This window comes from Daphnia pulex, chromosome 5, assembly GCF_021134715.1.
Source record: "Daphnia pulex isolate KAP4 chromosome 5, ASM2113471v1".
Classification (NCBI taxonomy): domain Eukaryota; kingdom Metazoa; phylum Arthropoda; class Branchiopoda; order Diplostraca; family Daphniidae; genus Daphnia; species Daphnia pulex.
In genome coordinates, this window is record NC_060021.1 from 6,906,183 (window position 1) to 6,931,136 (window position 24,954).

At 41.8% G+C, this 24,954-nt stretch overlaps 1 protein-coding gene across 5 annotated transcripts in view; it reads left to right on the top strand.

Moving 5' to 3' along the window:
• The window catches only part of LOC124194761 (ras-GEF domain-containing family member 1B-like), a 56,311-nt gene that overhangs the window by 12,220 nt on the left and 19,137 nt on the right, over positions 1–24,954 (top strand). For 2 of the 5 annotated variants that reach the window (XM_046589111.1, XM_046589110.1), the window contains 4 exons: positions 11,087–11,201; positions 11,386–11,522; positions 11,771–11,864; positions 12,079–12,129. In XM_046589111.1, the coding sequence (XP_046445067.1) occupies positions 11,088–11,201; positions 11,386–11,522; positions 11,771–11,864; positions 12,079–12,129 (396 nt within the window). In that variant the 5' untranslated portion in view covers position 11,087. Of the gene's footprint in view, positions 1–7,373; positions 7,569–10,637; positions 10,706–11,086; positions 11,202–11,385; positions 11,523–11,770; positions 11,865–12,078; positions 12,130–17,499; positions 17,834–23,577; positions 24,210–24,954 lie in introns of those variants that run through there. The other 3 variants (XM_046589112.1, XM_046589109.1, XM_046589108.1) reach the window with 3 other exon arrangements.

Genomic DNA, 24,954 nt, shown 5'->3' on the forward strand with positions numbered 1-24,954 from the left:
TCTTTCATCCCTTTCGGCTACGTATCGAATCGTTTTCTTCTTTTATTTTTGGCTGCCCGTTTTTTTCCCGAGCACACAAATAGTTTCTTGCCTATTTGTGAGGCCCTTCACGACCCGTTAACAACTTCTCCCATTTAAGGTTACGAGAAGAACGAACGTATTTTTGATGAAAATAAAACCGAGTTGAAGAGTAAAATTAAACAACAAAACGGCCGGGGAAAGAAAAAAGAGTAGTAGGAAAAAAAATAATCACATTTCAGGTGCTGGACTGCTGTGACGGCTTCCTCGATTTCACTCGGGACACAAGAGTGTAGTTGTGTACGTTGTTGTTTGTTGTTGACCACGTCCAACAAAATTGCCCAGTCACGTGACTCTCTGACGAGGTGCCGTGCCCTGTCGAGTGTTAAGTTTTTCTCTGCGTTTGGCACAACTTTCTAAAATAACAATATTTTATTTGTAGAAAAAAAAGAGCGAAACAGAAAGATAAATAATAATAATAATAACAGTTAAAAAAAAAGGGACGAGCGCATTCCATCAGCGGCCAGCAAATGCCATTTCATCGCTGGTATATAACTGCACATCTCTTTTGTTTTCTTTAGTGCCGCTGCACAAAACAAGACAAAACAGTCCGGGCGTCGTATTTTTCCTAATAGTTTACCAGCAGTCCGTCCAAATCGGGAAAATTCTCGACTCGTTGGCAGATGTCGTTATTATATTCCTCGACTCTCTTTAGAAGCGAAAACTGTTATAGCAATGTTGTTTCTTTGGCTCGTAAATTTTCCCTTTCATTTCGGAATTTTTGTATTCCTGTATGCAACCCCCCGAAAAAAAAAATAAGAAATGATGACCGCCAATTATTCAAACTGTCTCGACAGTCCCGGTACCCCCTCCCTTTTTTTTCCTACTCCTCCTCCATTAACACTCGCCTCCTTTCACGCCGTTTTGAACTGGGTCGATTCACGCGCCTATCTTTCTCTCGCGCGTTTGTTCGCCATTCCGGGCTACAGGTGATAATAACGATGAGACCCATAAAGTATTTGCACCTATTGTTGAACGAGATCATTTTGAAAGGTCTGTGTGTTATTTTTGTGAAAGGCCCCTTTTTGTTTTGGCTTTGTTTCTTTTTCCTCCCACTTGATTTGAATAGAATTTTTGTGTTAGTAGGGGCTTTGGCATGTAATTATCTAGTCCGTTGGCTCGGATTTATTTTTATGAATATCTACGGCATATTGTTTCGAGCTGAATAGTCTTGGTGTCCTGCAATCAAGTCGTCGCATATCCCGTGATGGATGAGAATCATCGAAAAACACGAAAATTTTCTTTCTAGATTTCTGGCTGTATGGAAAAGGGGGGAATGATGTCAAATTTTCCCGGCTACTCCCTTCCGGTTTTTCATTTTCTTTCATAACGACAAATTTTGTTATTTTTCTTGTATAGGGGGTGAACTATTGCGGGGGAGGGAAAAGGAAACGGGTTTTTTATTTTATTTTATTTTTTCATTCCGCTTGTTGTTGTTGTTGTTGTTTTCCTCCCTCCATACCTGAAATTCTCTCGTGTCTAATTTTTGCTTCTTTTCCAAACGGATCTGAATCTATTTGAAATGCAAGGCACGATTTGCGCCCAGCGATAAAAACATTTTTTTTCTTCTTATTTCAAATTCGTTTTATGCTAAATTCGGTCTGAATGATCCAAAGTGAAAGTATCGATTGATCTCTGCTCGAAATGTTTTTGTTTTTTTTTCGTTGTGAATTGAAAGGTTGTCAAATCAGCTGAATTTGGATTGAAACCTGTACAGGTGGATGTACCGCAGATAAGAAATAGAAGGGCTCACGAAATATTAATAATGACACAACAAAGTCGAACCAGAGAGTGTGAGAGAGAGAGAGAAGGTGACGTAGGTCCTCCCAAGGTTGCCAGCACTTTCTGTTGCTGTACGTACTGTGTTTTTCCCCTTTTTTTTATTATATTTTATTTTTTCGGGAGTTCGACAAGAATCGATGGTGGAAAAGACCATCCCACCCATATAAGAGACTCTCGGTTGACTTTTCCTTCTTCATTTGAATTATTCAAATGCCCGCCTATCGCCCATTCATATAATCGCTCTTCTTCTTCTCTCTTGATCCTAGCTATGGGCACGGTCGCATCTTCTACGAAACCGAAAGGAGAAAGAATGGCCAGATCCTTTTACGCGTGCCCGTATATTGTAAATTCTCTGATTTAAATATTGTAATTCCACATCAAATGTATCCTTGATTTTGTGGTAAAGCACCACAGCCGGGGGAGAGAAACGACCAACCGTTTTGGTTCGTTATTGTTGTTGTTGTTGTGTGTGTGTTGTTGCCTACTGCCGTCATTATTCTCGGTTAAACATTTTGGCAAAAAGAATTTAAAAGAAGATAAAACGATTTCTTAAAAAAGCATCATCCTTTTATTTTTGGGTTGCTTCGATCATTTCTCTCTCACACAAACAACAACGGCAAGGGAAAAAAAATGTGTTCACGTCTTAAACAGTCAGTCAGGTTCTTCTTCTTCTTCTTTTTCTCGTGTCTGAACAATTCTTCGTGCGTGCAGGGACGACACAACGTCTCCTGAATGGCGCAACAAATACTATCGTACATATCTCCTCTTGTTGTTTTCGTGTTTCTCGGGAATCGTTTTCATCATTTGGCAGCCGCAAAAACGGTTTTTTCTTTTTTCTTTCTTTCTCTCTCTATGCCATCTTTTTCCAATCTTATCTAATCGACATTTTCTTCAGCTCGTTGTCCCTATACCTAGTTACATTCTTTACCTCCTAACGAGCTCATTGTCGGACATCATCGTTCTAGCGGAATACCGACATGACCCACAAATTCTATCGGGACAGATAACAACAAAATAAATATTTCGGTATTTTTTCTTTTGTATTTAGACAAGAAATGGCGAAAGTTAATCATGTCGAAATCGTTGAAATAGTAAATAAAAAAATAGCGGCGATTCCCTTCGTTTGAATATGTTTGTAATACCGCGCCTTTTTTTTTTGTTATCCGTTACTCCAAAACGTTTCGTCTATAAAAACATACACACACAGACAGACAGACATATAGGTAAATCCAATCACTGTTTTCGTGGCCAATCGATTATCTTTTATTATTCTTTTGTCTGGCGAAAGAGAAAAAAAAGAAAATAATAAAGAATCAATTGACGCGGAATAGGCCCCGGGTCTTTGCCCCACTCGATGGGAGTATTGTGATGTCTAATATAAATTTCACTCGTCTTAATGGGGTTGAAGAGGCTACCAACCCTAATCGGTGCCATTTCAATTGATTAAGAACCGGGATTCTTTTTTTATATTGAGCCATAAACTCGACTGGGGGCGAGTTGAAACAGGGGAGGCAGGAGAAGAAGAAGGAGAAAAAAAAAGAAGTGTTGCGTGTTTCGAAATGATTCACGCTCGTCTATATAGGACCTTCTTGTCTCTACATTACACCGATGGGAGGAGGAAACGAGGGGAACGACACGACCTTTCCACCTGACCCCAACCCGTCACATGGAAGGAACTGGAAGAAGAAGAAGAAGAAAAAACTAAAATAACAAAACAGCTTATATTTCTTTTTTTCGTGAATGATGAAGCTAGTGATTCTTTTTTTTTCGTCTCTATTTCAATCGTGGGAGAACATTTGAAAAAAAAGGTAAAGAAATAAGAAAACAACTGTCGACAAAACTGCGCCCGATTTTTTTAAAAGGGAGTTGTGTTCGACCTCCAGTTCGAGACCCAATGATTTTTCGTCTTGTCTTCCGCCTCCCTCCCCGTACTACGCAGAAACGAGTATATTACATCATCAATTGTCGTCTGTTCTCTTTTTAACTTGTTAGTCCTTTGGGTTGATTTCAAAGTCCTTCTCCGCGTCATGTTTCTCACTAATTCTCTCTCTAGTTTAGAAAGAGAAGAAAGAGCTACAGAAACCTATTTCTTAACTTTTTGAAAAAAAAAAAACTTGTGTGTGAGGTACGGATAAATAAGGAGAGAAACGTGTCTTGTGACCATTAAGAGATCGTCATGGCTTTCCATTTTGCACGAAACAGGAAAAAGAATTTGTCTTCTTTTTTTAGAATTTTTATATGCGAACTGCCAAGGAAGAAAAACCAAACTAGAAGAAGAAGAAATAAGACAGAACCCAAACAAAATGGCTGGGAGAACTAGTAGGAAGAAAGCCGTAAAGTGGGAAAAGAAAAAAAAAAATTATCAAAAGTGACCGGATTAACCTGAATTTTTTCGTTCCTATTTTCAGACAGTGAAAATTGCTACTACGCGCCTTAGATTAACGCTTATACTGTAAAACACCTTGTCTCTCCAATTTATTTCGTTTCACCTTCCCGCGCTCTGATTCTGTTTCGTAATTTTTTTGTCAAAAGAAAACAAAAATGGGCAATGCCAGTGATGTTCCATCACGCAGCGGTACGACCGGAGTATAAAAGAAAGGAAAAAAAAATAAATAATAATTCCGTGGGCGGCAACAACACACGAAGCCCAGCCCGACTCTTTTGCACGGGGCCCTTAATGAGATTTGAATATGTACAAACGCAATAATCGTTATCCCGATGATTCCGCAATCAGAGAGCTTTTTTTCTTTCTTTTTACGACCGTAGTCGTTTATATACGTACCAGAAGAGGCGTGATTGCAATCCCTACTACGGTAAATCTTATATACTATATACCCATTCTCTCTGTTTTCTTCTCTGGCTTCTCTCATTTCGACTAAATTGGTTGTATGTATACAACACAATTCCCAATTTTTTCTTTTTCTTTCGTTTTTTCAAAAACAAATGGAAAACTACAGAACGAATGTTCTTGTTTCGCTCACTTGTTTCACTATTTTTAGAGATTTAGCACCTTTTTGTCGTTGTTGCCTCCGGTCCGTTTTATCAGCCATTTTGCTGGGAATGGGGGCTCATTAGGATGATTGCGCAATGCCACAAACATTTGGCACCGTGAGTCCTGAAACATTTGTTCGAAATTGTTTTCTGTCCTCACTAAAGAAAATGTTGAAATGTTTCAAGCTACTATATTTTTTAATTATTTTCTCTTGTTTATTTTTAATGCCGGATCAATTTCAATTTTTACCGAGTTGGAAGATGATTACACGTTTCTCGGTTGAGTCATGCAGTCGGAGATAGTGGTAGCATTTGTTTCGTTAAATATTTTATACCGAGATGGTAATCTCGCCCCCCCCCAGCTCGTCCTTCAAACGTTCAAACGGATCGACACCGCCCCCTAATGATCATGCGGGCGTGAGAAATCCAGTAGGAAATGATGGCTGTAAAATTAAGAAAGACGTGTGTATACGTCATATGTAGTAACACCAAGGTTACATTATCTCCTATTCGTTTTGGTGTCATACTGATTTGTTTTTTTTTCTTTTGGGGTATTTCACGTTGTCCGCCGGACCTTTTGCCGGACTCGACTCCATGGAACGTGACTGTAGATTTTTGACCGTGATAATCTAGAATCGCGACGCCGCTTACCTTGAGAATGCTCTCAGCGGCGGACGCTATGGGATCCCGGAGTGTTGAGTAACCTGTTGATTTGAATCGTGTCCTTCTCCATCTTTTTTTCTTTCTTTCTTTTTTCCTTATCGGCAAAAACCCCTGCCATTTGTTATATTCTTCTAGAAGAAGAAGAAGAAAAAAAGGATACCGACGGCCTCCTATCACGCTAATAACCGCCAGCATTATTTTTTTGGGGCGTGGCTCCCCCCTTGCTCCAATCCTTTTCGGAACTGATGTTCCACTCGGTGTAGCATTTTGTCCGCCAAGCGGATCTACACCTCTCCCTGTGTGTAAAAAGAAATACTCACGCTCGCTCGGGACTTCGTGCTCTTCGCTTGGTCAGTCGCTTCCACCATTTCTCATTCGACATTCACATGCTCTTGAGCCCAGAAACCGATGATAACTACAATAATAAATAATACCCAAAAAATACAGGGGGGTGATAACTGATAAGCCAGTATGGAGAAACAAATCTCCCGTGTTAACAAAAAAAAATATCGAAGAAAGAAAATGAGACTATCATCGGCTACTATACACTACTCTCACTTTTTTGTCTTTCTTTTGTATATGTTATATACGTGTTTGTCCGTTTCTATTTGGCTGGATACCAATCGTTTTCACACGCACATACGCAGGACGGGACTCCAAAGGCAATCATGCGATTTTTTTTTTTTTTTTTTTTTTTCGGGAGCTACTGTTAGTTCGTGTATAAAAATAATGTTTGTGAAAAAAAAGATGCGTCGTTGTGTGGGTATTTTCTCGTGGTCTAGCCCATCAAGAACAAAAAGTCTTTGACTTGTTGATCGTCGTAATGACGGGTTAGGATTCCCAACGATGTCGAGAGAAGAATTTTTTCGAGAAGGGCCTTGATCAGAACAGCTTCTCTCTCTCTCTCTCTCCTTCAAATCGTGTCGTGAAAGGTCTGGAAAAAAAATAACGAGAAATCGTGAAAATATTTGCGACCTCATGAGTGGACACGGCGGTTGAGAAGCCAAACAGGTTATCCTCTTTTTTTTTCTTCTTTATTTCTTTCTCTAAGTAACGAAAGAAAAGAAAAAAAAGGGAATATATTCTAATAGCTAGTTTAGAGTCCCCCCGCCGTAGATGGAATTAACTGAGAATTCAAAACGCCGCCATATTTAGGATTTATTTCTCGACTACATCAGCAGTGGATTTTTATTTTTTAAATTTTATTTTGTAACTTGAAATGTTGCACGACGACACACGAGTGTCCTTGTCAATCCGTCATTAAACTCTTGATGACTTGTGAAATTGTGTAATAACAGAGGACGGCGATCGACCGTGGAAGGGCTGTCAGGCCCGTCCACTATAAAAGCCGCTCGAGTGGATTACAGAGCACCGAAAGGAATTTTGATTCAATGAACATTATTATTCCAATAAAAGTGAGTGAAAAAAAGAAGAAGGGGGAGTTGGGTAGAGCCCTGAAAACAAAAAAAAAAGAAATAAAAGAAACTATGTGGCTCGTGTCTTTTCTTCTGTGACTCGTGTACATACGCAATTGAATAGAATCACGTGAACGAAATGGCCAAAAACCCTGTGCTGGACATTGGAGAATCTATATAGTGCCTCCTGGCCCACGGGATCCACGTGCGCGCCTGCGCACCAGTAGGGACCGGAACGAGGAAAAGCGCAGGTGGTGTGTGTCGAATGGTTCGATATTATTCTCGAGCTCATAGGGAAGAAAAAAAGGGACACAGGTCCCCGAATTGGTGCGCTCCTGACGTCACTCGTGTGAGCTTGTCGTCTCGTGTGTGCAGCCGGGCGTTTATCGCTGCCCAGGGTGGATTGTTTCTCTCGACGTGACAAACACAGACACACACAACATACACGCACCGATATGTATAAACGTATAGCGCACGTTGGGACTGGCTGTCAGTTGCCATCGCATCGCCTGTCCATCCCGGTGTGACTCACAGTTTCTTACATTCAAAACAAAAAACCAAGTGACATAACGACTTGGGGGAGAAAGAAACGCCGTAATTGTTTTCTTTCTCTTCTTAACTGGAATTGTTATTAGTGCGGTGAGTTTTGTTTTTCTCCAACACCACAACCATCACTGGATATGTTAGTAGCATGGTATCTCTATATACTTAGTGTCATTAGTTGTTTTACCCCGTTAATACAGTTGTTACAAGAGAAGGGAGGAGGTCTACGACCCGACTGGTCGAAAATGTTGTGCATAAAAATTCATAAATTATCCAGATCAGTCTCTCGGAAGAGTGGCCGCCGCTCTTCTCTTTGTTATTTGTGCCGTTGAGTAATGTTTATGGTCGGAAGAGAAGAAGAAGAAGAAGAAGAGAAGCTCTACATACACTTTTTCTGACTTATTCGTATCCCGTTAGAAAACGAGCCAAGGAAATAAACAACAAGGAAGCCACTCTTGTTGCTATTCTTTTCGAAATAATTTTTTGCTTAACGCGAAGATAATTCCAGGGCTGTTTTTCACCCCAAAAAAAGGAGGTGGGCAGGTGGGATGTTCCGGCAGTCCGGATTTCAACTGTTTGGGGCGGGTTGAACCCGATGTGATTTGATGCAATCTGCGTATCTAAATCCAATCAGAAAAATATTTCTTTTTGTTGTTGTTGCTCTCAGCCGAGTAATAAAAAAGGGGAGAAGGAGCCGGAAATTGACTCGTTTTGTTTCTTTTTTTTTCCCAGTTTTTTTAACCGAAATTCAAGATGGGTAGGAGGTGAAAGGCGTGTGAATGTTCCCAAAACGAAACGATACGAACAAACAACAACGAAAAAGTTGATTATATTATCTCTCCGTTTTGTTTTCTTCTTTTTCTCTTTTTTTGTTGTTTTCTTGTTTATTCCCATCGCTGGTAGAAGAAGAAAATTCCTGGCAGTCGTTTTGTCGTTTGACGATATTTTTGAATGACATCAAAGAGAAACGGTCGTCCAGTCGGATAAAAATTCCATCGCCATAGTTGAAATAATAAAAGGGAAAGTCTTGGCTTATTTTTGATAATATTTTTTTTTCTTTCCTTTCGAGGATATTTTTCGGCGTTCCATTTGTGATTTTCATTTTTTTGTTGTTGTTGTTGCGCTGTTATATGTTGGTTTCAATTGGAGTGAGAGGGGACTTTGGCCAACGGGATTATTTGACCGTGTACACCTTCTATAATAACTGTCCGCGCATATCTCTACAAAACCCAAAGAAACTCGGAAAGAAATAAAAAGGGAAAGAATGCACGTCTAACCCTGGAATCATTTCGCTCTATTGGACTACATTTTTCTAACTGGCTGCACGAGAGAGAAAGAAAGAGGCGTGAAGAAGCCGTTTCACGGGATTCCTTTGCCGAAAAATCCTTTTCCTTTAAAAAAAAAGAAAAAAAAAAAAGAACAAAAATGTTTGGCGTTGTTGGAATTTCATGTTTGAAAGATCAGGGGATTTCAGCTCGCCTCGTGACCACCCGCCCTAATGTTGACATTTAGACTAAGCTCTCGATCACGTTCCCCGCTGTCCACTGGTGACTTCATAGACTGATTGGATTTACATTTTATGTTTTTTTCGTTGTTTGTTATTCTTCTCTTCCGCTTTGGCCGACCATATAACATTACGAAAATGACTCACTTTCCCAGTTATTCCATGTCATATCGCTATTGAAAACATAAATTTTTTGTTGTTTTTTTTGCTGTCGACCCTGGACGTGCTGTTCGAACCCGATAATCAGCTGGACGCGTTTTGCACCAGTAACATGGGACTTTTGCGTCATCCTTTTGTGTGCGTATCGAATTTCGGATGAATGAGAGCCCCAGATCTCGTTTCACCCAAATTCATCATCACTCAAGCGGCTGTTGGTGTTTTTCTGGGTCGTTCGTGACGTTGGAGGACACTCTAATTGAAACAAATGTTATCGCCTCCATTAAACACATACGCCCAACATCTGTAAAATTGGCGTCACACAGCCAAAGGAGAGAGAAACAAACAAAAAAATGAGGGCTCTAGACACAATCTCAACACTCACATTCACATCCCGCGCTCATTATTCATTTATTTGTTCATTTGGTCAAGAGTTTCTTGTCCAGTCTAAACCGACAACCTTGTATGTACCAATTTTTTTTGTGTGTGTGTCCCTCCTTTTTTTTTATTCCACCGGGATTGGCATGCCATGTTGTTCGTTGTTTTTTCATGTTGTTGTTGCGCTCGATCGCAGAGTAGGACGCCCTGGGTTTCCGTCCGCCGGCCAAGCGTAATGAATGATGATTGAAAAGGAGCCCAGCACTTGGTGTTGGATAGACGTCAGAGATCCGTTAGAAACCAACAGAAAAATATGGGTACACGCAGAGTGTACACGCTTCCTGGTCCTTTTTGCCTTGGTCACACAATAACAAGGAACTAGGGCTCTCTCTCCACTCCCTTGGCCGTCTTATCGCCCGGCTCTGCGAGGTGTTGTGTGTATAGTGCGATTACGGTCGGCCGAATCTCTCGCAACAGTTTCCTCAGTTCTCCTCTGAATCAGCTTCCGCCGAAAACCCGCCCGGCCGCCATTTCTTCTTGTCTCTACACATTTTCATGTCCGTGCTGTATACATCGGGGCCAAAAAAAGAAAAAGAAATATCTGCTTTTGTTTAGTTATCTCATCCGTCCGTTCCGACCCAGCGGTGCTTTTCACTCTCGTCGGATACGTATAAAAGCAGAGAGGGGGCTTTGCTGTGTGTTGGCTTATTTTATTTATTTGTGTTCTATTCGTTTTTGTTTTCTTTTTCTAAAGGGGGAGACTCGGTCGGTCGCCATGGTCATCCGCGCATTACTTATTCAGACCGCATGAGTATCTACCGAAATGGTAGTAGTAGTAGTAGCAGCAGCAGCTCTCCTATAGTAGGAGCGAATAAACTATCGCCAGCTAGCGCGCATTATAGTCTCCTTATTTTTCAAATCTTTACGAGCTTATATTTTTGTTTTTCTTCTTCATCTCTTCAGCAGTTTTTTGTTTTTTATTTTCACGGACGTACGGGGAGAGATTGGCGTGTCGACTTTCGTTTGAAATAAAAAAAAAATCTACACAGCCAAAATGTGTTGTAGGTTTTTCAGCAGCAGGTGAAAAAAGAAAACAACAGCAACCTGCTGCTGCTGCTGCTGACTCTGCAGGGGAAATAAATATGTTTATCCTTGTAAATCAACAAAAACCCAAAAAGAATGTTTCCGAATCCGGGTGTGTATTTTAATAGTAGAGGTAGCTCTGGATTGTTGCCCGTTTTTTTTTTCGGCCAATGTTTCGATACTTTTCAGCTACTCCACCCCCCTACCGTGTTTTTTTATGGAATGATTGATATAGCTAGTGATCCTTGATCTTTTTCAACGATTATCTGCTGTGTGTGTTACAAAAAAATGCGTTAAACAAAACAGAAAACGTTTGAGAAAAATTATCTGGTTGCGCCCAATCGAATGAAAGAAAACGGCGTGAAATTTTTGGGGTTTTTTGATCCTATCCCCCCTTAAATGACATCATAGCTTTTTATCTTATCTTATGATTTAACTTTGTTATGTCTCGCCGTCTAACGTTTCTTTCATTTGTTGATTTGGAATATTTCAGAATGAGAGTGATCCAAATGACAACGGACGTCGAGGTGAAAGCCGCCGAGAAAAATAACATCGAGAAACCTCGGGATCCTGACCGGACCAGAGATTTGTTTGGCGTTCAATTGGAGGTAAGAAGACCCATTAAATATTCATTAGCATTTTTCTTCTTCTTCTTCTTTAATTTTCACTTTTTTTTTTGTTTTCTTTGAAATTGTTTTGATGGTACTCGATCATCTCTCCTCATGGAAAATCGGAATTGTACTTATACTTTCTTTTTTCACGATCTTTCAAACACAAAACAAAAAAAAATAGGTAACGAGTCTGCTGCTGGAAGGTGAGCGCCGAAAATTAAGCGTACTGCAGCGTGAATTGCGCGGAGCTTTGAATCGAGAAGCCGGCTCGTTAAAAGCCAAAGAGCGCCAACAACACGAGCTCATCTTAGCCATTTCGTAAGTTGTCTTTTTTTTTTATATGTGTGGCTTATATTTCGATTATTTTCCGTTCAAAAATGGACCGTCTCTCTTTCCCTCGGTGCTCCCTGCGGGAGTCGAAACGTGGAATTGATTACCCCGAATGACTTTGCTTGTATCCAGCACTGCGCATATATTGTGTATGGCTATTCTAATTTTTGTGTCTTTTCGACTTCTTCTTCTTCTTTGGCCGGGCGGGATGGTGTTTGGTGTGGATGCCCTAACAGGAGAATCCAATCGCAGTACGATCACCTGGAGCAAGAGTACCGCCAAACTTGTATTGGCGCTCTGCGCAGTTCCAACACCCGCGGCTGCGGCAAGGTATTTACAATACAATCCACATAACGTTATATGGCTAACTATACTATCCACTGCTGCTGCGTAGAAATGTCTATAAAGAAAAACCGGAGAAAAGTTCTGAAATGACTTGATTTCCATTTTCTGATTTATTCTAATGACTTTTGGCATTTTCAATTCATTCACCCAACCCTCTTTTCTGATTGTATCTGATATGTTCTTCCCTTTTGATATACAGAGCGGTCGCAGCCAGCCGGCTATCGGTCTCAGACAGACGCCCAAGGCTCGGGTAAGTCAATAGACACCATCCATTGATCCATTCAAAATTATTCAAATGTCTTCCCTCTTTTTTTTTATTTTTTATTTGCTGTTGTCGTTATTCGCTCGATTTGATGGCGCCGTTATTGCCATCAATTCAATTTCGATTTGGGGAAAAAAAAAGTCTGCGTGAGCTCCGCTTGGCCACCTAGCCGTTTGAATGTGAACTCGGGAGAAACTTCACGATTGAATTTTTCGCTCACAGATGGCGTGCGGCTAAGCGGGAATTTTTAAGTTTTCGAAAATTCAAACAACATCGAATTTGTTTGTATTTGTTAAAAGTTGCACTGGTAGATGGCGTCGAGAAGGAATTTGACGAGATAAAAAAAGGCGGCATTTTCGTTTGCGACTCTCTTTCCAAGAAAGAAATAGATGAGAAAAGCCCATCAATCCTGTTGCATCTTATCTTGTGTGTGTGCGAGACAAACACAGACACATGGCACCACCGTACGGTACTCACTCCCCTCTACCTGCATCTATGGGGAGGGCTAGACTGTCGGGCACGCGGGCTTTCTAGAGAGAGAGAAAGAGAGAGAAAGGGACACGAGAATCTTTTCAAAGACCGAGCCCATATTTGCTTCTGTGGGTGGATTAAGCAGCAGAAGCGGCCGTTAGTTTCGTCGCGTTCCATCACGCCGACTGGCGGCGGCGGCGGGGGGTTCCAGCCCCTTCAATTTTTGTTTTTCTTTCTCTTTCTCTCTCTCTGTACTACGTGCATGGCTTATCTAATTTGAATAGTTGAGAGTAGAGTAAAAAGAAGAAGAAGAAGACTGAAGAACTGACTGACCGAATGTGGCATAGCCGTCTCCGTTGAATGCTCACCACGTCTGACATTTTTGGTTTTTTTTTTTAAATCTTCGTTCTTTTCCGATTTCTTGTTTGTTATGGACACCCAGCAGCAGCAACGGCGTTTTCTTATTTGTTTCGGATTCCTGTCGACCCTATTACACCGTAGAGTCTATCGCCATTCGAGTGTGGGTGATTCTTATTTTGGGGTAGAAGAGAAGAAACGAAACGAATCGCGAAAACTGTCTCCTCTTTTCTTTTTGAAATTTAAAAGCGTCTTCTTCGATAAGGAGACGTTGATATTAATAGAATGGATATCTCTCTTTCTCTCTCTCCTTTCGAACACGGGAGAATCCATCAGTCTTAGAGCTTGGAAGAGATAAAGATATCGGATATTTATTGGTCAAATCTCTCGACTTGAAAGTCTCCTCTTGGAAGTTATTTTGCGCGGGTTATCGGATATTCTTGAAGAGTCTGAAATTCAAGTTAGCGCGCGCACACACAAGAGATCGGCCCTTGTATAGTCGGATGGATTTTAAAGCGAGTTAACGAATCGTTCATTACGTATGCAAAGTAGACTGGCATACCAACCCGCCGTGGATATGTTCCCTCTTCTTTTCCTTTTTTTTTCTTCTTTCTTTCCCCCGTTTGGTGTTGAACAAACAAGCGGGACAGAAAGAAGAAGAAAATAAATAGTCAGAGGAGCCAGAGAATATTGCGCGATTGTAATGAACTGCTGGTGGGCTCCTTATTCGGACACTCTGCGGGACAGGCCAAGGAGTTCTCATGAACATTACCACACCTTTTCCAGTCGTATGTTATATGCCGTGCCCCATGGGCAGGCAGCTCACCAGCTACTACTCTCGGTCTCGAAAAGAAAAAAAGGGGCTTTGCGTGTGCGTGTACAAGTTTCCATTTGGAAATTGTCCGTCAATTGGTTTCGCGCTATTATGTATAGAGAGAGAAAAAGGAACAAAGTATTTGAATGAGAGTCTCCTCTATTTTTCCGAACAACAGTGTATCGAGGAGAGAAATTGATTCTAATTATACGCACAAGGCACAACAAGCACACGTCCGGTAGTCGAGCTGTGTGTGTGTTTGTCTAGCTGCTACCGCCGTATCGTGTAATCTTTTTTCTTTTCTTTTTACCCAATTTCGATCACACCATCTTTGTTGCACGTTTTTTGTTTGTTATAAACGACGACGCCCTACGGTGTAAGAGGCCATGGCACGGGAGCCCCCAAACTACCGGATAGTAAGACTCTTTGACGTTTTGAATGTAAAATAACGAATGTGTATAGAGCCATAGAGCGCTGCGAACAAAAGCTTTTCGAAAAAGAAACAAATTGAAAAAATTGGCTTCGCTTCTCTTTTTTAATAGAAAATCACGAAAAGGACCAAGTGTGTGTGTGTGGAACTCGTCTGCGGCTTTGTGTTTTCTTCGTGTTGTTGCGTTGATTTTTCTTACCCAACAATTGAAATCAGATATGCGGGTCGTGTTTCCCTTTTTTTAAAAAGGTCCCCCCTTAAAGGCGGAAAGAATAAATGGCCACCCGCAAAAACAAAAAAACAATCATAATGAATTCGGTGAAAGTCGCCGATTGTACACGTTTCGTAATGCGATTATGCACATAACTCTAAACGCCACGGTAAAGGTCCTAGCTGGCGTACGCTCACCAAACCCTCTAATACATAATCCATCACGCGGAAATGAAAAATGGGACGAGGATAGAAATATTTCTGAATAAAATATCAGGTTCCCTTTGATTCTTTCTTCTTCTGCACCAACTGAAATCCTTTTGAAACATTTCTGATTTCCATCGCATTATTCCGATAAAAAAGGGGGACCCAGTCGGAGGTGTCACGCGGTACCATCACACCAAGTCGTCCTCATTTGTTGTCGGTTAACGACGTCGAGAGAGAGAGAGAGACCGACCGGTCGACCGCCTGTGTATATAACTCATCGTTTGCGTGTCCTTAAAGGGAATCCATTGACACCCTCCATCTTTTCGTGCGCCCCATCATATACATGTCCAGCAGCTCACGGGTAATTCATTCCGGTTTATTTTTTCGCGTTCGGCCGTGAAGTTTGCGTGTTTCCATCCAATCGTTTCGTACGTCGTCCGGGAGGGGGGGGGAGACTTTATAGACTTGCACAGCATATACATGTACACTACACACATATCCTACTTATCCCTGGACAACACACACACACTCACACACTCAATCTGAGTGATGTGGATGGCTGTATAAATAAATATCATGGCGTGACTCTTGGTCTGCTGCCGGATTTTGATGAATAATTCATCGGCCGGCCAGGCCAGGCCAGGCCCGGCCCGGTCGGGGCGAAAGATATACACGCCGATGTGTTATGGGCCCTGCCAACACATTGCTTATAATATACGTGCGCGCATAATATTTTTTCCACGAGAGAATAGGAGGATAGAGGGAATGATGGTTAACGGCGTCGACTGTACATCATTACATTACACAACATCTCGCCATTTATTTATGGGAGGGGGATGTCTCAATGGGGCGATCCGTCGGGTGAAATTAAATTAAAATAATCTCGTTCTGCTAGTATATATTTTTCTTTTTGTTTTTTTCTTCTTCTCTATTTCTTCTTCTTCTTTCGACAAATCAAAAAGAGAAATGCACACAAGGTAATCATTTCAAATAAATTCACGAAAAAGTCTAGAGGCGACGCGGTCAGTGGCGCGTACCAAAATGAATGTTGAAGTCGGGATAGTAGGAATCAAGAAATCTAACGAATGTATAAAAACCCTCCCAGACACACACACACAAGAGAGTCCCTCCGGATAAATAATCAGAATTTTTCATGTGAAATATTTATAGTTTATCGCTTCTTCTTCGGGCCATTTCACTTCGACTCTATGGGGGGAGGAACAACTGGCAACTGCACATTTTATGCTATGCTTTGCCTCTTTATACCCGTAAGGAATCGTTCAATTTCCGACTTTTTCCCTTTTTCTTCCTTTCCTATTTTATCTATCCGACACCAGACCACTCTATAAAACACTGAGTCCTCCGTAACAGCCGGTAGTTTTAGGACACACACAAACCGTGAAATGTGCGAAGGGGAAAAGGGGTCTTCCCTTTTTATTTGATTCTTTTGAAAGCCAAGAAATGAGATCGTTGGCTCTGTGTGTGTGTATTTCGTTTCCCCTGGTGGTGGTGTTATACTACTGGAAAACTCGTAAACAGTAGCTGGATGGATCCTACACTCGTCCCCCGCCCTTCTAGTCTACAACACTAAACTCTAGCGACATTTGCGTCTCTCACGGTCCCTATAGTCGACGTCGTTACTATGGCCCCCAAATGAGAAAAAGAGAAAGCCTTGTTTTTCCATGTGTGTGTGTGTATGTCCCATTGTCGTTTGGCCCGGCCGGTCATTAACAGTTATGGCTGCTAGTCGTGTCCGCGCTTAGTAAAAGACTCGCATTGGCTTATCATTTTTTATCAAGTTCTTTTCATTTTTAATTTAATTTCCAACCCCCGGTTGGATGATGTTTGTATTAGAACGTCAGGGCTCGACCCCGCGCTGCGGTGCGGATTTTTTCCATCCATCGAAACACAAAAGAGCCGGGCAGAATGGGATGGCCATTATTATACCGCGCATTTTGAATGGTGAATATAATAAAGGAAGGTGCCGTACAATATCTAACCCAAGGTCCCTCGGTTGGTTTGAGAGAATGGCCAAAAAATAAATAAAAAGCCTTTTGGCCAGGTGATGGATGGCAGTGTACCTCCATACAATGTGTGTGTGTGTACGCTCGTTCATGGGGGGGGTCGCACAAACAGCCGGGGCTGCTGCCGTGCTTGACCGTTGCAATCGGTTATGAAACGGCGCCGACGTCGTCACGACGCCCTGCCCGCACCAAACGACTTTTGCCTTGTAGTAATTTGTGGAAATTTGTTTCTTTTGGCGTTGTCGTTAAGTGTTTTTTTCTTGCGTTTCTTTTTTCTTTTCTTTTTGTGTTGGGCGCGCGATGTTGTTTGAATAGACCAAACCGACTCTCGTCGTTATTTCCTTCCGTTCCTTAGCTCCGGTCTATCGGCGTCGCTGTTATGTAGGGAGAGAAAGAGAGAGAGAGAGCGCACACCGGGTGTAGATGGAACATGTGTTGCCATGGTCCAATGGCAGAGGGGAACAAGAGAGAGAAAATGGGGGGGCTCGCTCGTCCATAGAACCGTTGCCAAAAGAAAGAAAAAAACAAGCACACAAAAAGAAATATCCATTTATAAACTAAACTTTCCCGAAACTCTTTTTTTTTTTCAAATTTATTCTTTTGGCATCTGCCCCGTTCAATTGATTATCAATCGATCAATTTGAAAGGGGAGAGAGATAATGATAAGGATTCAAAAAATAAACGTAAGAGTTTTTTGATTTTTTTTTTCGTCTCTGGCGCTCCTTTTTTTCTTGTCTGCTAGTGCCGATAGAGGGCGACACTAGCCGCTCCTGTGTTCGCTCATGTTGATGTGTCAGAGCCCATCTGAGCGCAGTGGTGTGGGGGTTAAAAAAGAAAAAGCGCGGGCTTCTGTGTGCGTTGCGAGTCTGCCGATTCGTTCCCTTTACACCAACAGTGGACGTCCGTCCTTGCAGCAAGTCGGACGCGTTAGAAATTCATTGCCGTTTCGATTGTTGCAGCGTTTTCTCTTTATTTTTTCGTGAACCTTTTTCTTGATGAATATTACTATAGGACAGTCTCAGTTGCACAATGTGAATGTGTTGTTGTTGTTGTTGTCGTTCGAGCTGCCCATTTCCAGTCGAAAAAGTGACAGTTGGTGTGACGTGTGAATTTGGTGGATTTCGGGTCTCTTTATCTCTCCAACTGTCGCGATTCCAATTAGGAAGAAGAACTTGTCAGGTATTTTTTAAACGTGTGTTTTTTCATCATTTTCATGAATGACATTCCCCATGCGAAACGAGAATAACTTTTGAAAGAGAAACTAAAAATACGAAATTGGTTAATGAAAGAAAAATGCAGCATCCGAGTTTTTTTGTTTTTACTGGTAGCAGCAGCCCTCGATTGTATATTGGTCCGTATTGGCGTATTCTATTTAGAGATCTATATTGTACGTCTATAAAAACTAATTTTAGTGCGGACCGAGAAGCAGAAAAGAAAAAACAAAAAAAAACTAGAAGAAGAAGAAGAAGCTCGTAAAAATTTTCGAAATGCGAAAGCCATAGAGCGAGAAATAACAATACAAAATGGGACGGGCAGGGCCAGTCAGGAGCGCGAAGGGGCGGGAAATGTGTGTGCCATTAAACAACATCGCGAGACCGGCTGTCGTCGGATGGTCGAATAAACTTCTTATTTTTTTTTCTGTGTGTCCTTTTCCGATCGTCATTTCAAAGGATTTAAAAAACACAAGTCTCAGCTGTTTTTATTTTATTTATTTCTTAGAAATAAAAACACATCAGGGGAAACTTTTTTTGATATGAAAGCAATAAAAGAAGGATTTTTTTTTCTCTCTTCTGTAGATGTGGAATGATGCCGCTGGCCTTGTGTCTTGTTGGGGGCAGCCATTGTTTTTCCCTCGGCTTGTTTTTTGACTTTTTGTTCCCCACTCTGTTACGGGGGGGATCTGTTTTTTCGTGTTACTGTTAGCCCTTGACATGGAAGATAACACAAAAAATGCACACAAGTCTGGAACATTTTTTCTCTTTCAACTCGTTACTGCACACATATTACAGGTTCAATCTCAACAAGCCTTGTGCATAATGAAGTGGCGGTGTCTGTTGTCGGCTAATGAAGAAGAAGAAGAGAATTTAGTTTCTTTTCTGCCACAAAAAATAAAATAAAATAGATTCTCGTCCATTCTTAAATTGCGAGTTGTTCTCTCTCCTTTAGAATCTTTTTTAAAAAGTCTTAACGAGGGGGGATTCAAGTGTCACGTTCATTTTAGTCTGAAATGTTTTTTTGAATTTTTCTTCCTTTTAAATAACACTAGTTGGCTATTTCCTTTTGAAAAAAAAACAAACAAATAAAGACGTTTGGTTTTCTTCTGCGCTCTCGTTTTCACAGTCCAGCAAACGATCGAAAATGTAAAGAAACTCAAATTCCTTTGTTGTGTGCAGCTCCTCTCTGGAAATGTTATTAGTTCCCATACGAATATCAAAAACCCTCCCCAGTATAGATACAAACTAACACCCAAAAATATGCTAAACAGCTTTTCCCAAACTCCCCCGGATCGTTAGTTGTGTGGCGACCAAAAAAAGATCGTGTTACGTGTATAACAAATTGAAAGAAAGAAGTAGAAAAAAGGACTTTTTTTTTACATTCGACCCCCCTCCATTTCATTTTATTTTGTTTAAAAAAAAATGTCTCAAACGGTATATTTCATTTTAACAGTTGGGCTTGGCATCGTTACACATCGTTACCGGGGGGACCCATCTCATTTACATAGGGTATCATCGCCGCCCCGACAGCAACAACAACAGCACACCAACTTTATTTTTTTCTGTTGTTTTTGTTTTGAATTTTCATCGGTCCACACCCCAGGCTTGGGTCGATTCGAATCGATAGTGTAGACTAGAGTGGGGGTCTCTCTTCTAAGATAAAAAACAATGCATCGTTAAATCACTTTAACGCTTGTAAATCAAATAGAGTTCTACCGAGTAATTCAGGAGAATTGGGAGATAGTTGTTCTATCCCCCTGACCTCCTCTGACACTTTTGGATAAAAACCCGTTTTTTCTACTTCTTATTTTGGGTTTCTGGGGTGGAAAGAAAAGGAAATTTATTTCACATTGAGAATAAAATATAAAAGAAAAGAGATTGGGGGGCAAGTCATGATCCTCCAGCATCCTCCTCCTACTTTGCCCCCTCTTTGGGAACCTCTTTTTTATATACACACGAGAGTCTGACAGGAGAATAGAGAAAACAGGAGGGGGAAAAAGAAGTCTAAGAAAATCTCATGTCATAAAAAGAAAAAACGAAGAGAGAGAGAATGGAGCCAAAGAAAAAATTTGAAGCTGGGAAAAACGAAAAAGAAATTCCATTGGGTCCATCCTTTCGGTGTTGAAGGATGAGTCTGCCATTTTGGCCATTGTTCCCCCCCACTTTTGCTACTACTACTACTACTACTACCTGTACGACCCCACCTCAACACAAGCTAATTACATCTTAAAAGTTCAGCTCACAAGGTCCTCCTCCTCCTTCGTATTCTTCTGGTATGTTGTTCTCCCAGAAGGTTAGAACTCTTCTTGCTTGGTATAATACTTATTACACAAGTCTCTCTCTCTCATACGTATATGGAGTGTTGAATAGACGTATACCTTTCAAGTTAAAGAGAGAGAGAAATGTTATGAGGATACGTCACCTCTTTTTCTTTCTTTTTCCTTTTTTTCTTCCACATTTCTTTCCTCTACACCCGAAATTACCACTCGTTTGTGGCGAAATGTTGTCGGTGCCCACCTCCTGCCCATCGCCTGTACAAGGTGAAAGCTGGAAAAAAAACTATTGGGAAAGACAGGAGGAAAGAGAAACGGACGTCGTTTTACTCCAGCCCCAGTTGTGTGTAGGGGAACATGTCGACTGTGTGCACGTTCCACCACATATGGTCAGAAAACCGAACTTAGAGGGGGGAAAAAAAGGTTCTAAAACAAATAAAGAATATCTAGACGCGTACGCACACACAGACACGTATATGAAAAACTCCGTGAAGAAGTGAGAAAGGAAAAAGCGATGGTCTTCTTCTTCTTCTTTGTACGGTCATTTGTTATTGAAGGGTCCCATTCGCCCCCAGGATGAAGAAGAAGAAGGGAAGAAGTTTTTAAGGTTTTTTCCAGGGTGTCGTATGTTGTTTAAATATATAAAATAAGAAGAAAAAAGAAAAGAAAAGAGTTCCATGACGGGAAACAAATGCCGTGTGTACACACGCGCTGGAGTTGTTGTAGTCATCGTGACGCTCTGTTTATTAAACGCGCCAGGAAAAGTTGTTCTTGTGGGCCACTCGCTTATGTTGATGAACAGTCCCGAGTTATAAGTCCTCACTACTACCGAAAAACGTTGGTAGTATTTTATTTTTTATTTTTGTTCAAAACATACTCACGCTCATTGTGTGTGGGCTTTTTAGCCGCATCATGATGGTCAGTTTTTTCTTCTTTTGACCTTGCAGTCGGATTTGTTTTTTTCCCGCATTTTTATTTGAAAAAAGAACTCCACATTTTTATTCTCTATCCTCCCCAAAAAAATGTTTTATATATTATTTTTTACGAGCGAAGGATTCCCGGGGCCTCCGACACTTCCGGTTTTCGTCTGGGCGGGGATGGACATTGGTGTGTGTGAATGTGCCACTTGTTTATCCGGATGTCATGTCATGGAAAAGAAAAAGAGAACGGGAAGCGCAATATGTATTTACTAGACCGTATTTTTCGTTCTTTAAAGGAAAAAGGGAAAATTTTTGTTGTATTTTTATTTTGTTTCTGGCTGGACCGCACGACCGAGTTTCCGCATTGCCGTGAAGGACGTCCTCCTACTAGCCCAGGAGCGCCTCCCCCCTCAAAACACATGCGCTTTTTCTTTACGAAAACAGCTGGCAACTCCATCACGTGATGTTTATTGTTAGTTTTTCTGCATTTATTTTCGAAATTCCCGCGCGCCCGAAATGTTTTCAAAAAGAAAAGAAAAATCAAATCAAATCGCTTTTAAATGATGGAACAGATTCACCTCTTTTCGGGAGGCCCGCCGCTGTTCGGTAATTAAAAATAGCTCAGAGTAAAAAAAGAAAAGAAAAAAATCCCGCGTGCAAATTGAATTCCAACATATTTTAGACCAAGAGGCAAACCAACTGGCCCCCCTCTATTTTAGGAGTGAAAACAAAATATGACAGTTTCAAATTGGAAAAAAAAAACTGCACGGGAAATCTTAATATCTAATCGTTTTAGCGCAGAATCCCAAAGCCAACCAAAGTCCAGCGCTTTTGGGAAAATTTGTTTTCGTTCCAGTTTTTCTAATTTCTTTTTCTCTCTCTCTCTCTCTCTCTCTCTCTCTCTCTCTTTTGTAACAGGATCTCAATTAAAAGTAGATAATTTTTTTTTTTTCAATCGTGAATTTAAAAGAAGAAAATGGCGGGAGACCAGACTCCCGCAGAGATTCCAAGTATAACAAGAGAAAAGAGACATTTTTTTTTTCTTCTTATTCTCCTGGGCGTGTTAGTGTACAGAGGAAGAAGAGAGAGTCTGCGTGATTAGCGGTTAAGAGACGCACCTTTTGACGATTGGCCAATTCGAAACCTCTTTTTGTTTTTCTTTGTTTCTTTCTTTTTTAATTTGTTTCCTTTTGTTTTTAACTGCGCCAGTCGTTGTGACGACACGGCCGAGCAAAAAAGAGAAAAAGAAACCAAATTGCTTTTATCCTTTTGATGATTAGTGTAGTTTTGTTTGGCTGGGTTGTTTTAACGACAAAATAAAAAATAAAAGAAACCCTTGCGCTGCCAATTGGACCATCCTGAACTCGTTGAACGGCAGAGGGGAATACCGAAAAACAAAAATTGCGTAACAAAACGGACTCGCACCAGGCAAAACGCAATTTCCTTTTCGTTTGAAAGTTCGTGGCCAGCACTATAGAGTGAAATTGAATCAAAGTACATTCCAGTTTAACCGGTCCATTGTGTAAATATAGAAACCCCCCAGAAAGAGTTATACAGTAGTTTGGCCTATAGAAACCTTGAAGGGTTGTCTATAAGTCCCGAACCCAACGATGAATCTCTTTATATTTTTTTTGTTTCTCTTCTTTCTATTGCGGGAAAAGAAACAAAAACGAAAAGGGAATCCAACTTTTTTTTTATCTTTTAGTTTTTTTGGCTTCAGACGGACGTTGATAGATTCATCGGCGCTCTTCTTTTGTTTGTTGTTTTGGTTGGCGTGAGACGGGAGTCCCATTCCATCTCTCCGACTATATAAGAAGGCGGATGAAAAATCACATAACTATTGTATTATTATTACAGTCGCCTCTTTTTTTTTAAATATTTTTTATTTCGCTCGTGATCGCCAGTTTTTTTTGTTCACTTTTTTTCTTGGCTGATTGATTGATCGGATAGTTGGGCGAGAGTGAGGCTACTGCGTTTTCTTTTAGAGGCTTTATCTTTCCCCCATTTCGTGTTGGGTGGCACGAAGAAGCATATAGGGGTGAAAAAGGGGGATATAATAGAAACAGGTCCCGCTTGGTCAGCAGTCACGATACAATTTCGGTTCGTGTAGTAAAAAGTCTGTGGGGCCGTCGTCTCTCCATTGTGGATCGCATTCAATGTTGTTCATAGTTTCCGAGCTGTACGGTTGTGATTTGTTTGATGTTTGATGGCGTGTCTCTTTGTGTGTGGGCGGTTATTTTTCCGAATGGGATCCGATGACGACATCGGGTCCGGTCGGCTCTCTTTTTCCCGGATGACCGTCTTGAATAACATTTTGACCTCAATCGCTCGCAACGTTTTCAAAAAACCTGATGCTGCATTTTGATAGCCATTGATGATTTATTCGGTAACATTGCGCACATTTACCATAGAGCGTGGCGCGGCCATTGTGTTTTGGTTTTTCTCTCTCTCTCTCAAAAGTTATTCTCCCGCGTGAGTTCGTGACTTGGCCGTTATCTCATGTCCTTTTGTTTTAGTCGAAGAAATAAAAAATAACAAAAAAATAAGGAAAATGGCGTCAATGGACGATGTGGAACTGCGGGAGACGGTGGAATCGATTTTGGGTCAAGGCATCCGGATGCTGGACGTTGAGAAGAAGACGACGTTCAAATCGGAGGAAGTGCTGCTGATCAACGGCGTCGCCGTTCCGCTGGTGGGAGCTGATGGCGACATCATCCGCCAGGCGCTGCTGAGCGGCCAGGTGCCGCCGTCGGACGTTCTCAACTCGCTACTCATCTCGGCCGGCATCTGGCGCCACCCGGTCCGCCTCCAGACGGAATTAACCGTCAAGCAGACGACGCTCAACCGCGACGCCATCACCGTTTCCCGCAACGGCCGCGTCGTCGACGAGCGGCTCAAGGAAACCAAAGAGGAGGACCTACTCCGTAAAACGTCGACCGAAGTTTGGCGGGCCGTGGCCGGACCTGACTCGACGACGGACAAGCGCAACCTCTTCCAGCCAGACCCCAGGGCCTCGTCTATTCCCCCGGAGCCGACGCCGCCGACGCCCAAAGAAGAAGATGAAAAATCAGCGGAGGAAATTCCCATCGTCCAATTCCCATCGGATGTCGACACGGCCGACGAGGAAACGACCAGCCCGTCTCCAACTGTAAGAACCTCCAACTGCACCCAGACAGACACACCCTCTCCCCATACAACATCTCCTAATGAATTCTTTTTTGTGACTGACGTGGAGGGATTATCGGGATCTATTTCCCGTGTTAGACGCCAACGACTTGATTACCCAAAGAGCTATACAACGGCCGCTGCCAATAAAAATCCTCAGAAAGATGGACGGGAGTTGGGAGTTGGTAGGGGGAGGAGGGAATACTTTTTTATCGATTGGCGCAACGGAGCCGAGTTGCATCCGAATGGAAAAGATTCTGACTCATTGCCGATGAGTCAGAATGGTGGGTCCCACACCGGTCCATCATCATCATCTCATCTCGGGCTAAGCTCAACACAATAAAGGAGGCAAGTAGTTGAGAAGAGGCAACAACTTTTTCATTTCGACCAAGTGGATAGACAAGGGGGAGGGGGGGACAGAACAAAAGGGGAAAGAGAGGAGGCCATAGGGGTGAAGGCGGATAATTGAACGCGGCGTTCCTGAGCACGTGCTGTCGGGCTGTACTACGTGGGATTTCGTCGAATGCGAGAACAGCTGCGCCGCCAAATTGGACGACAACCACCGCCGCATCTCATAAATGCGGTTGGATTCACGTTGGCGGAAGTAACGTGTCGTCTACTGCGTAATCTCGGTGTGTCCATTTGGCTGTACGTACGAGAGAGATCTCGTCGGCGGCTTTGCAACCAAGTTCAATTTTGCGGGACATGTTCCATCCGGAGGGAATTCC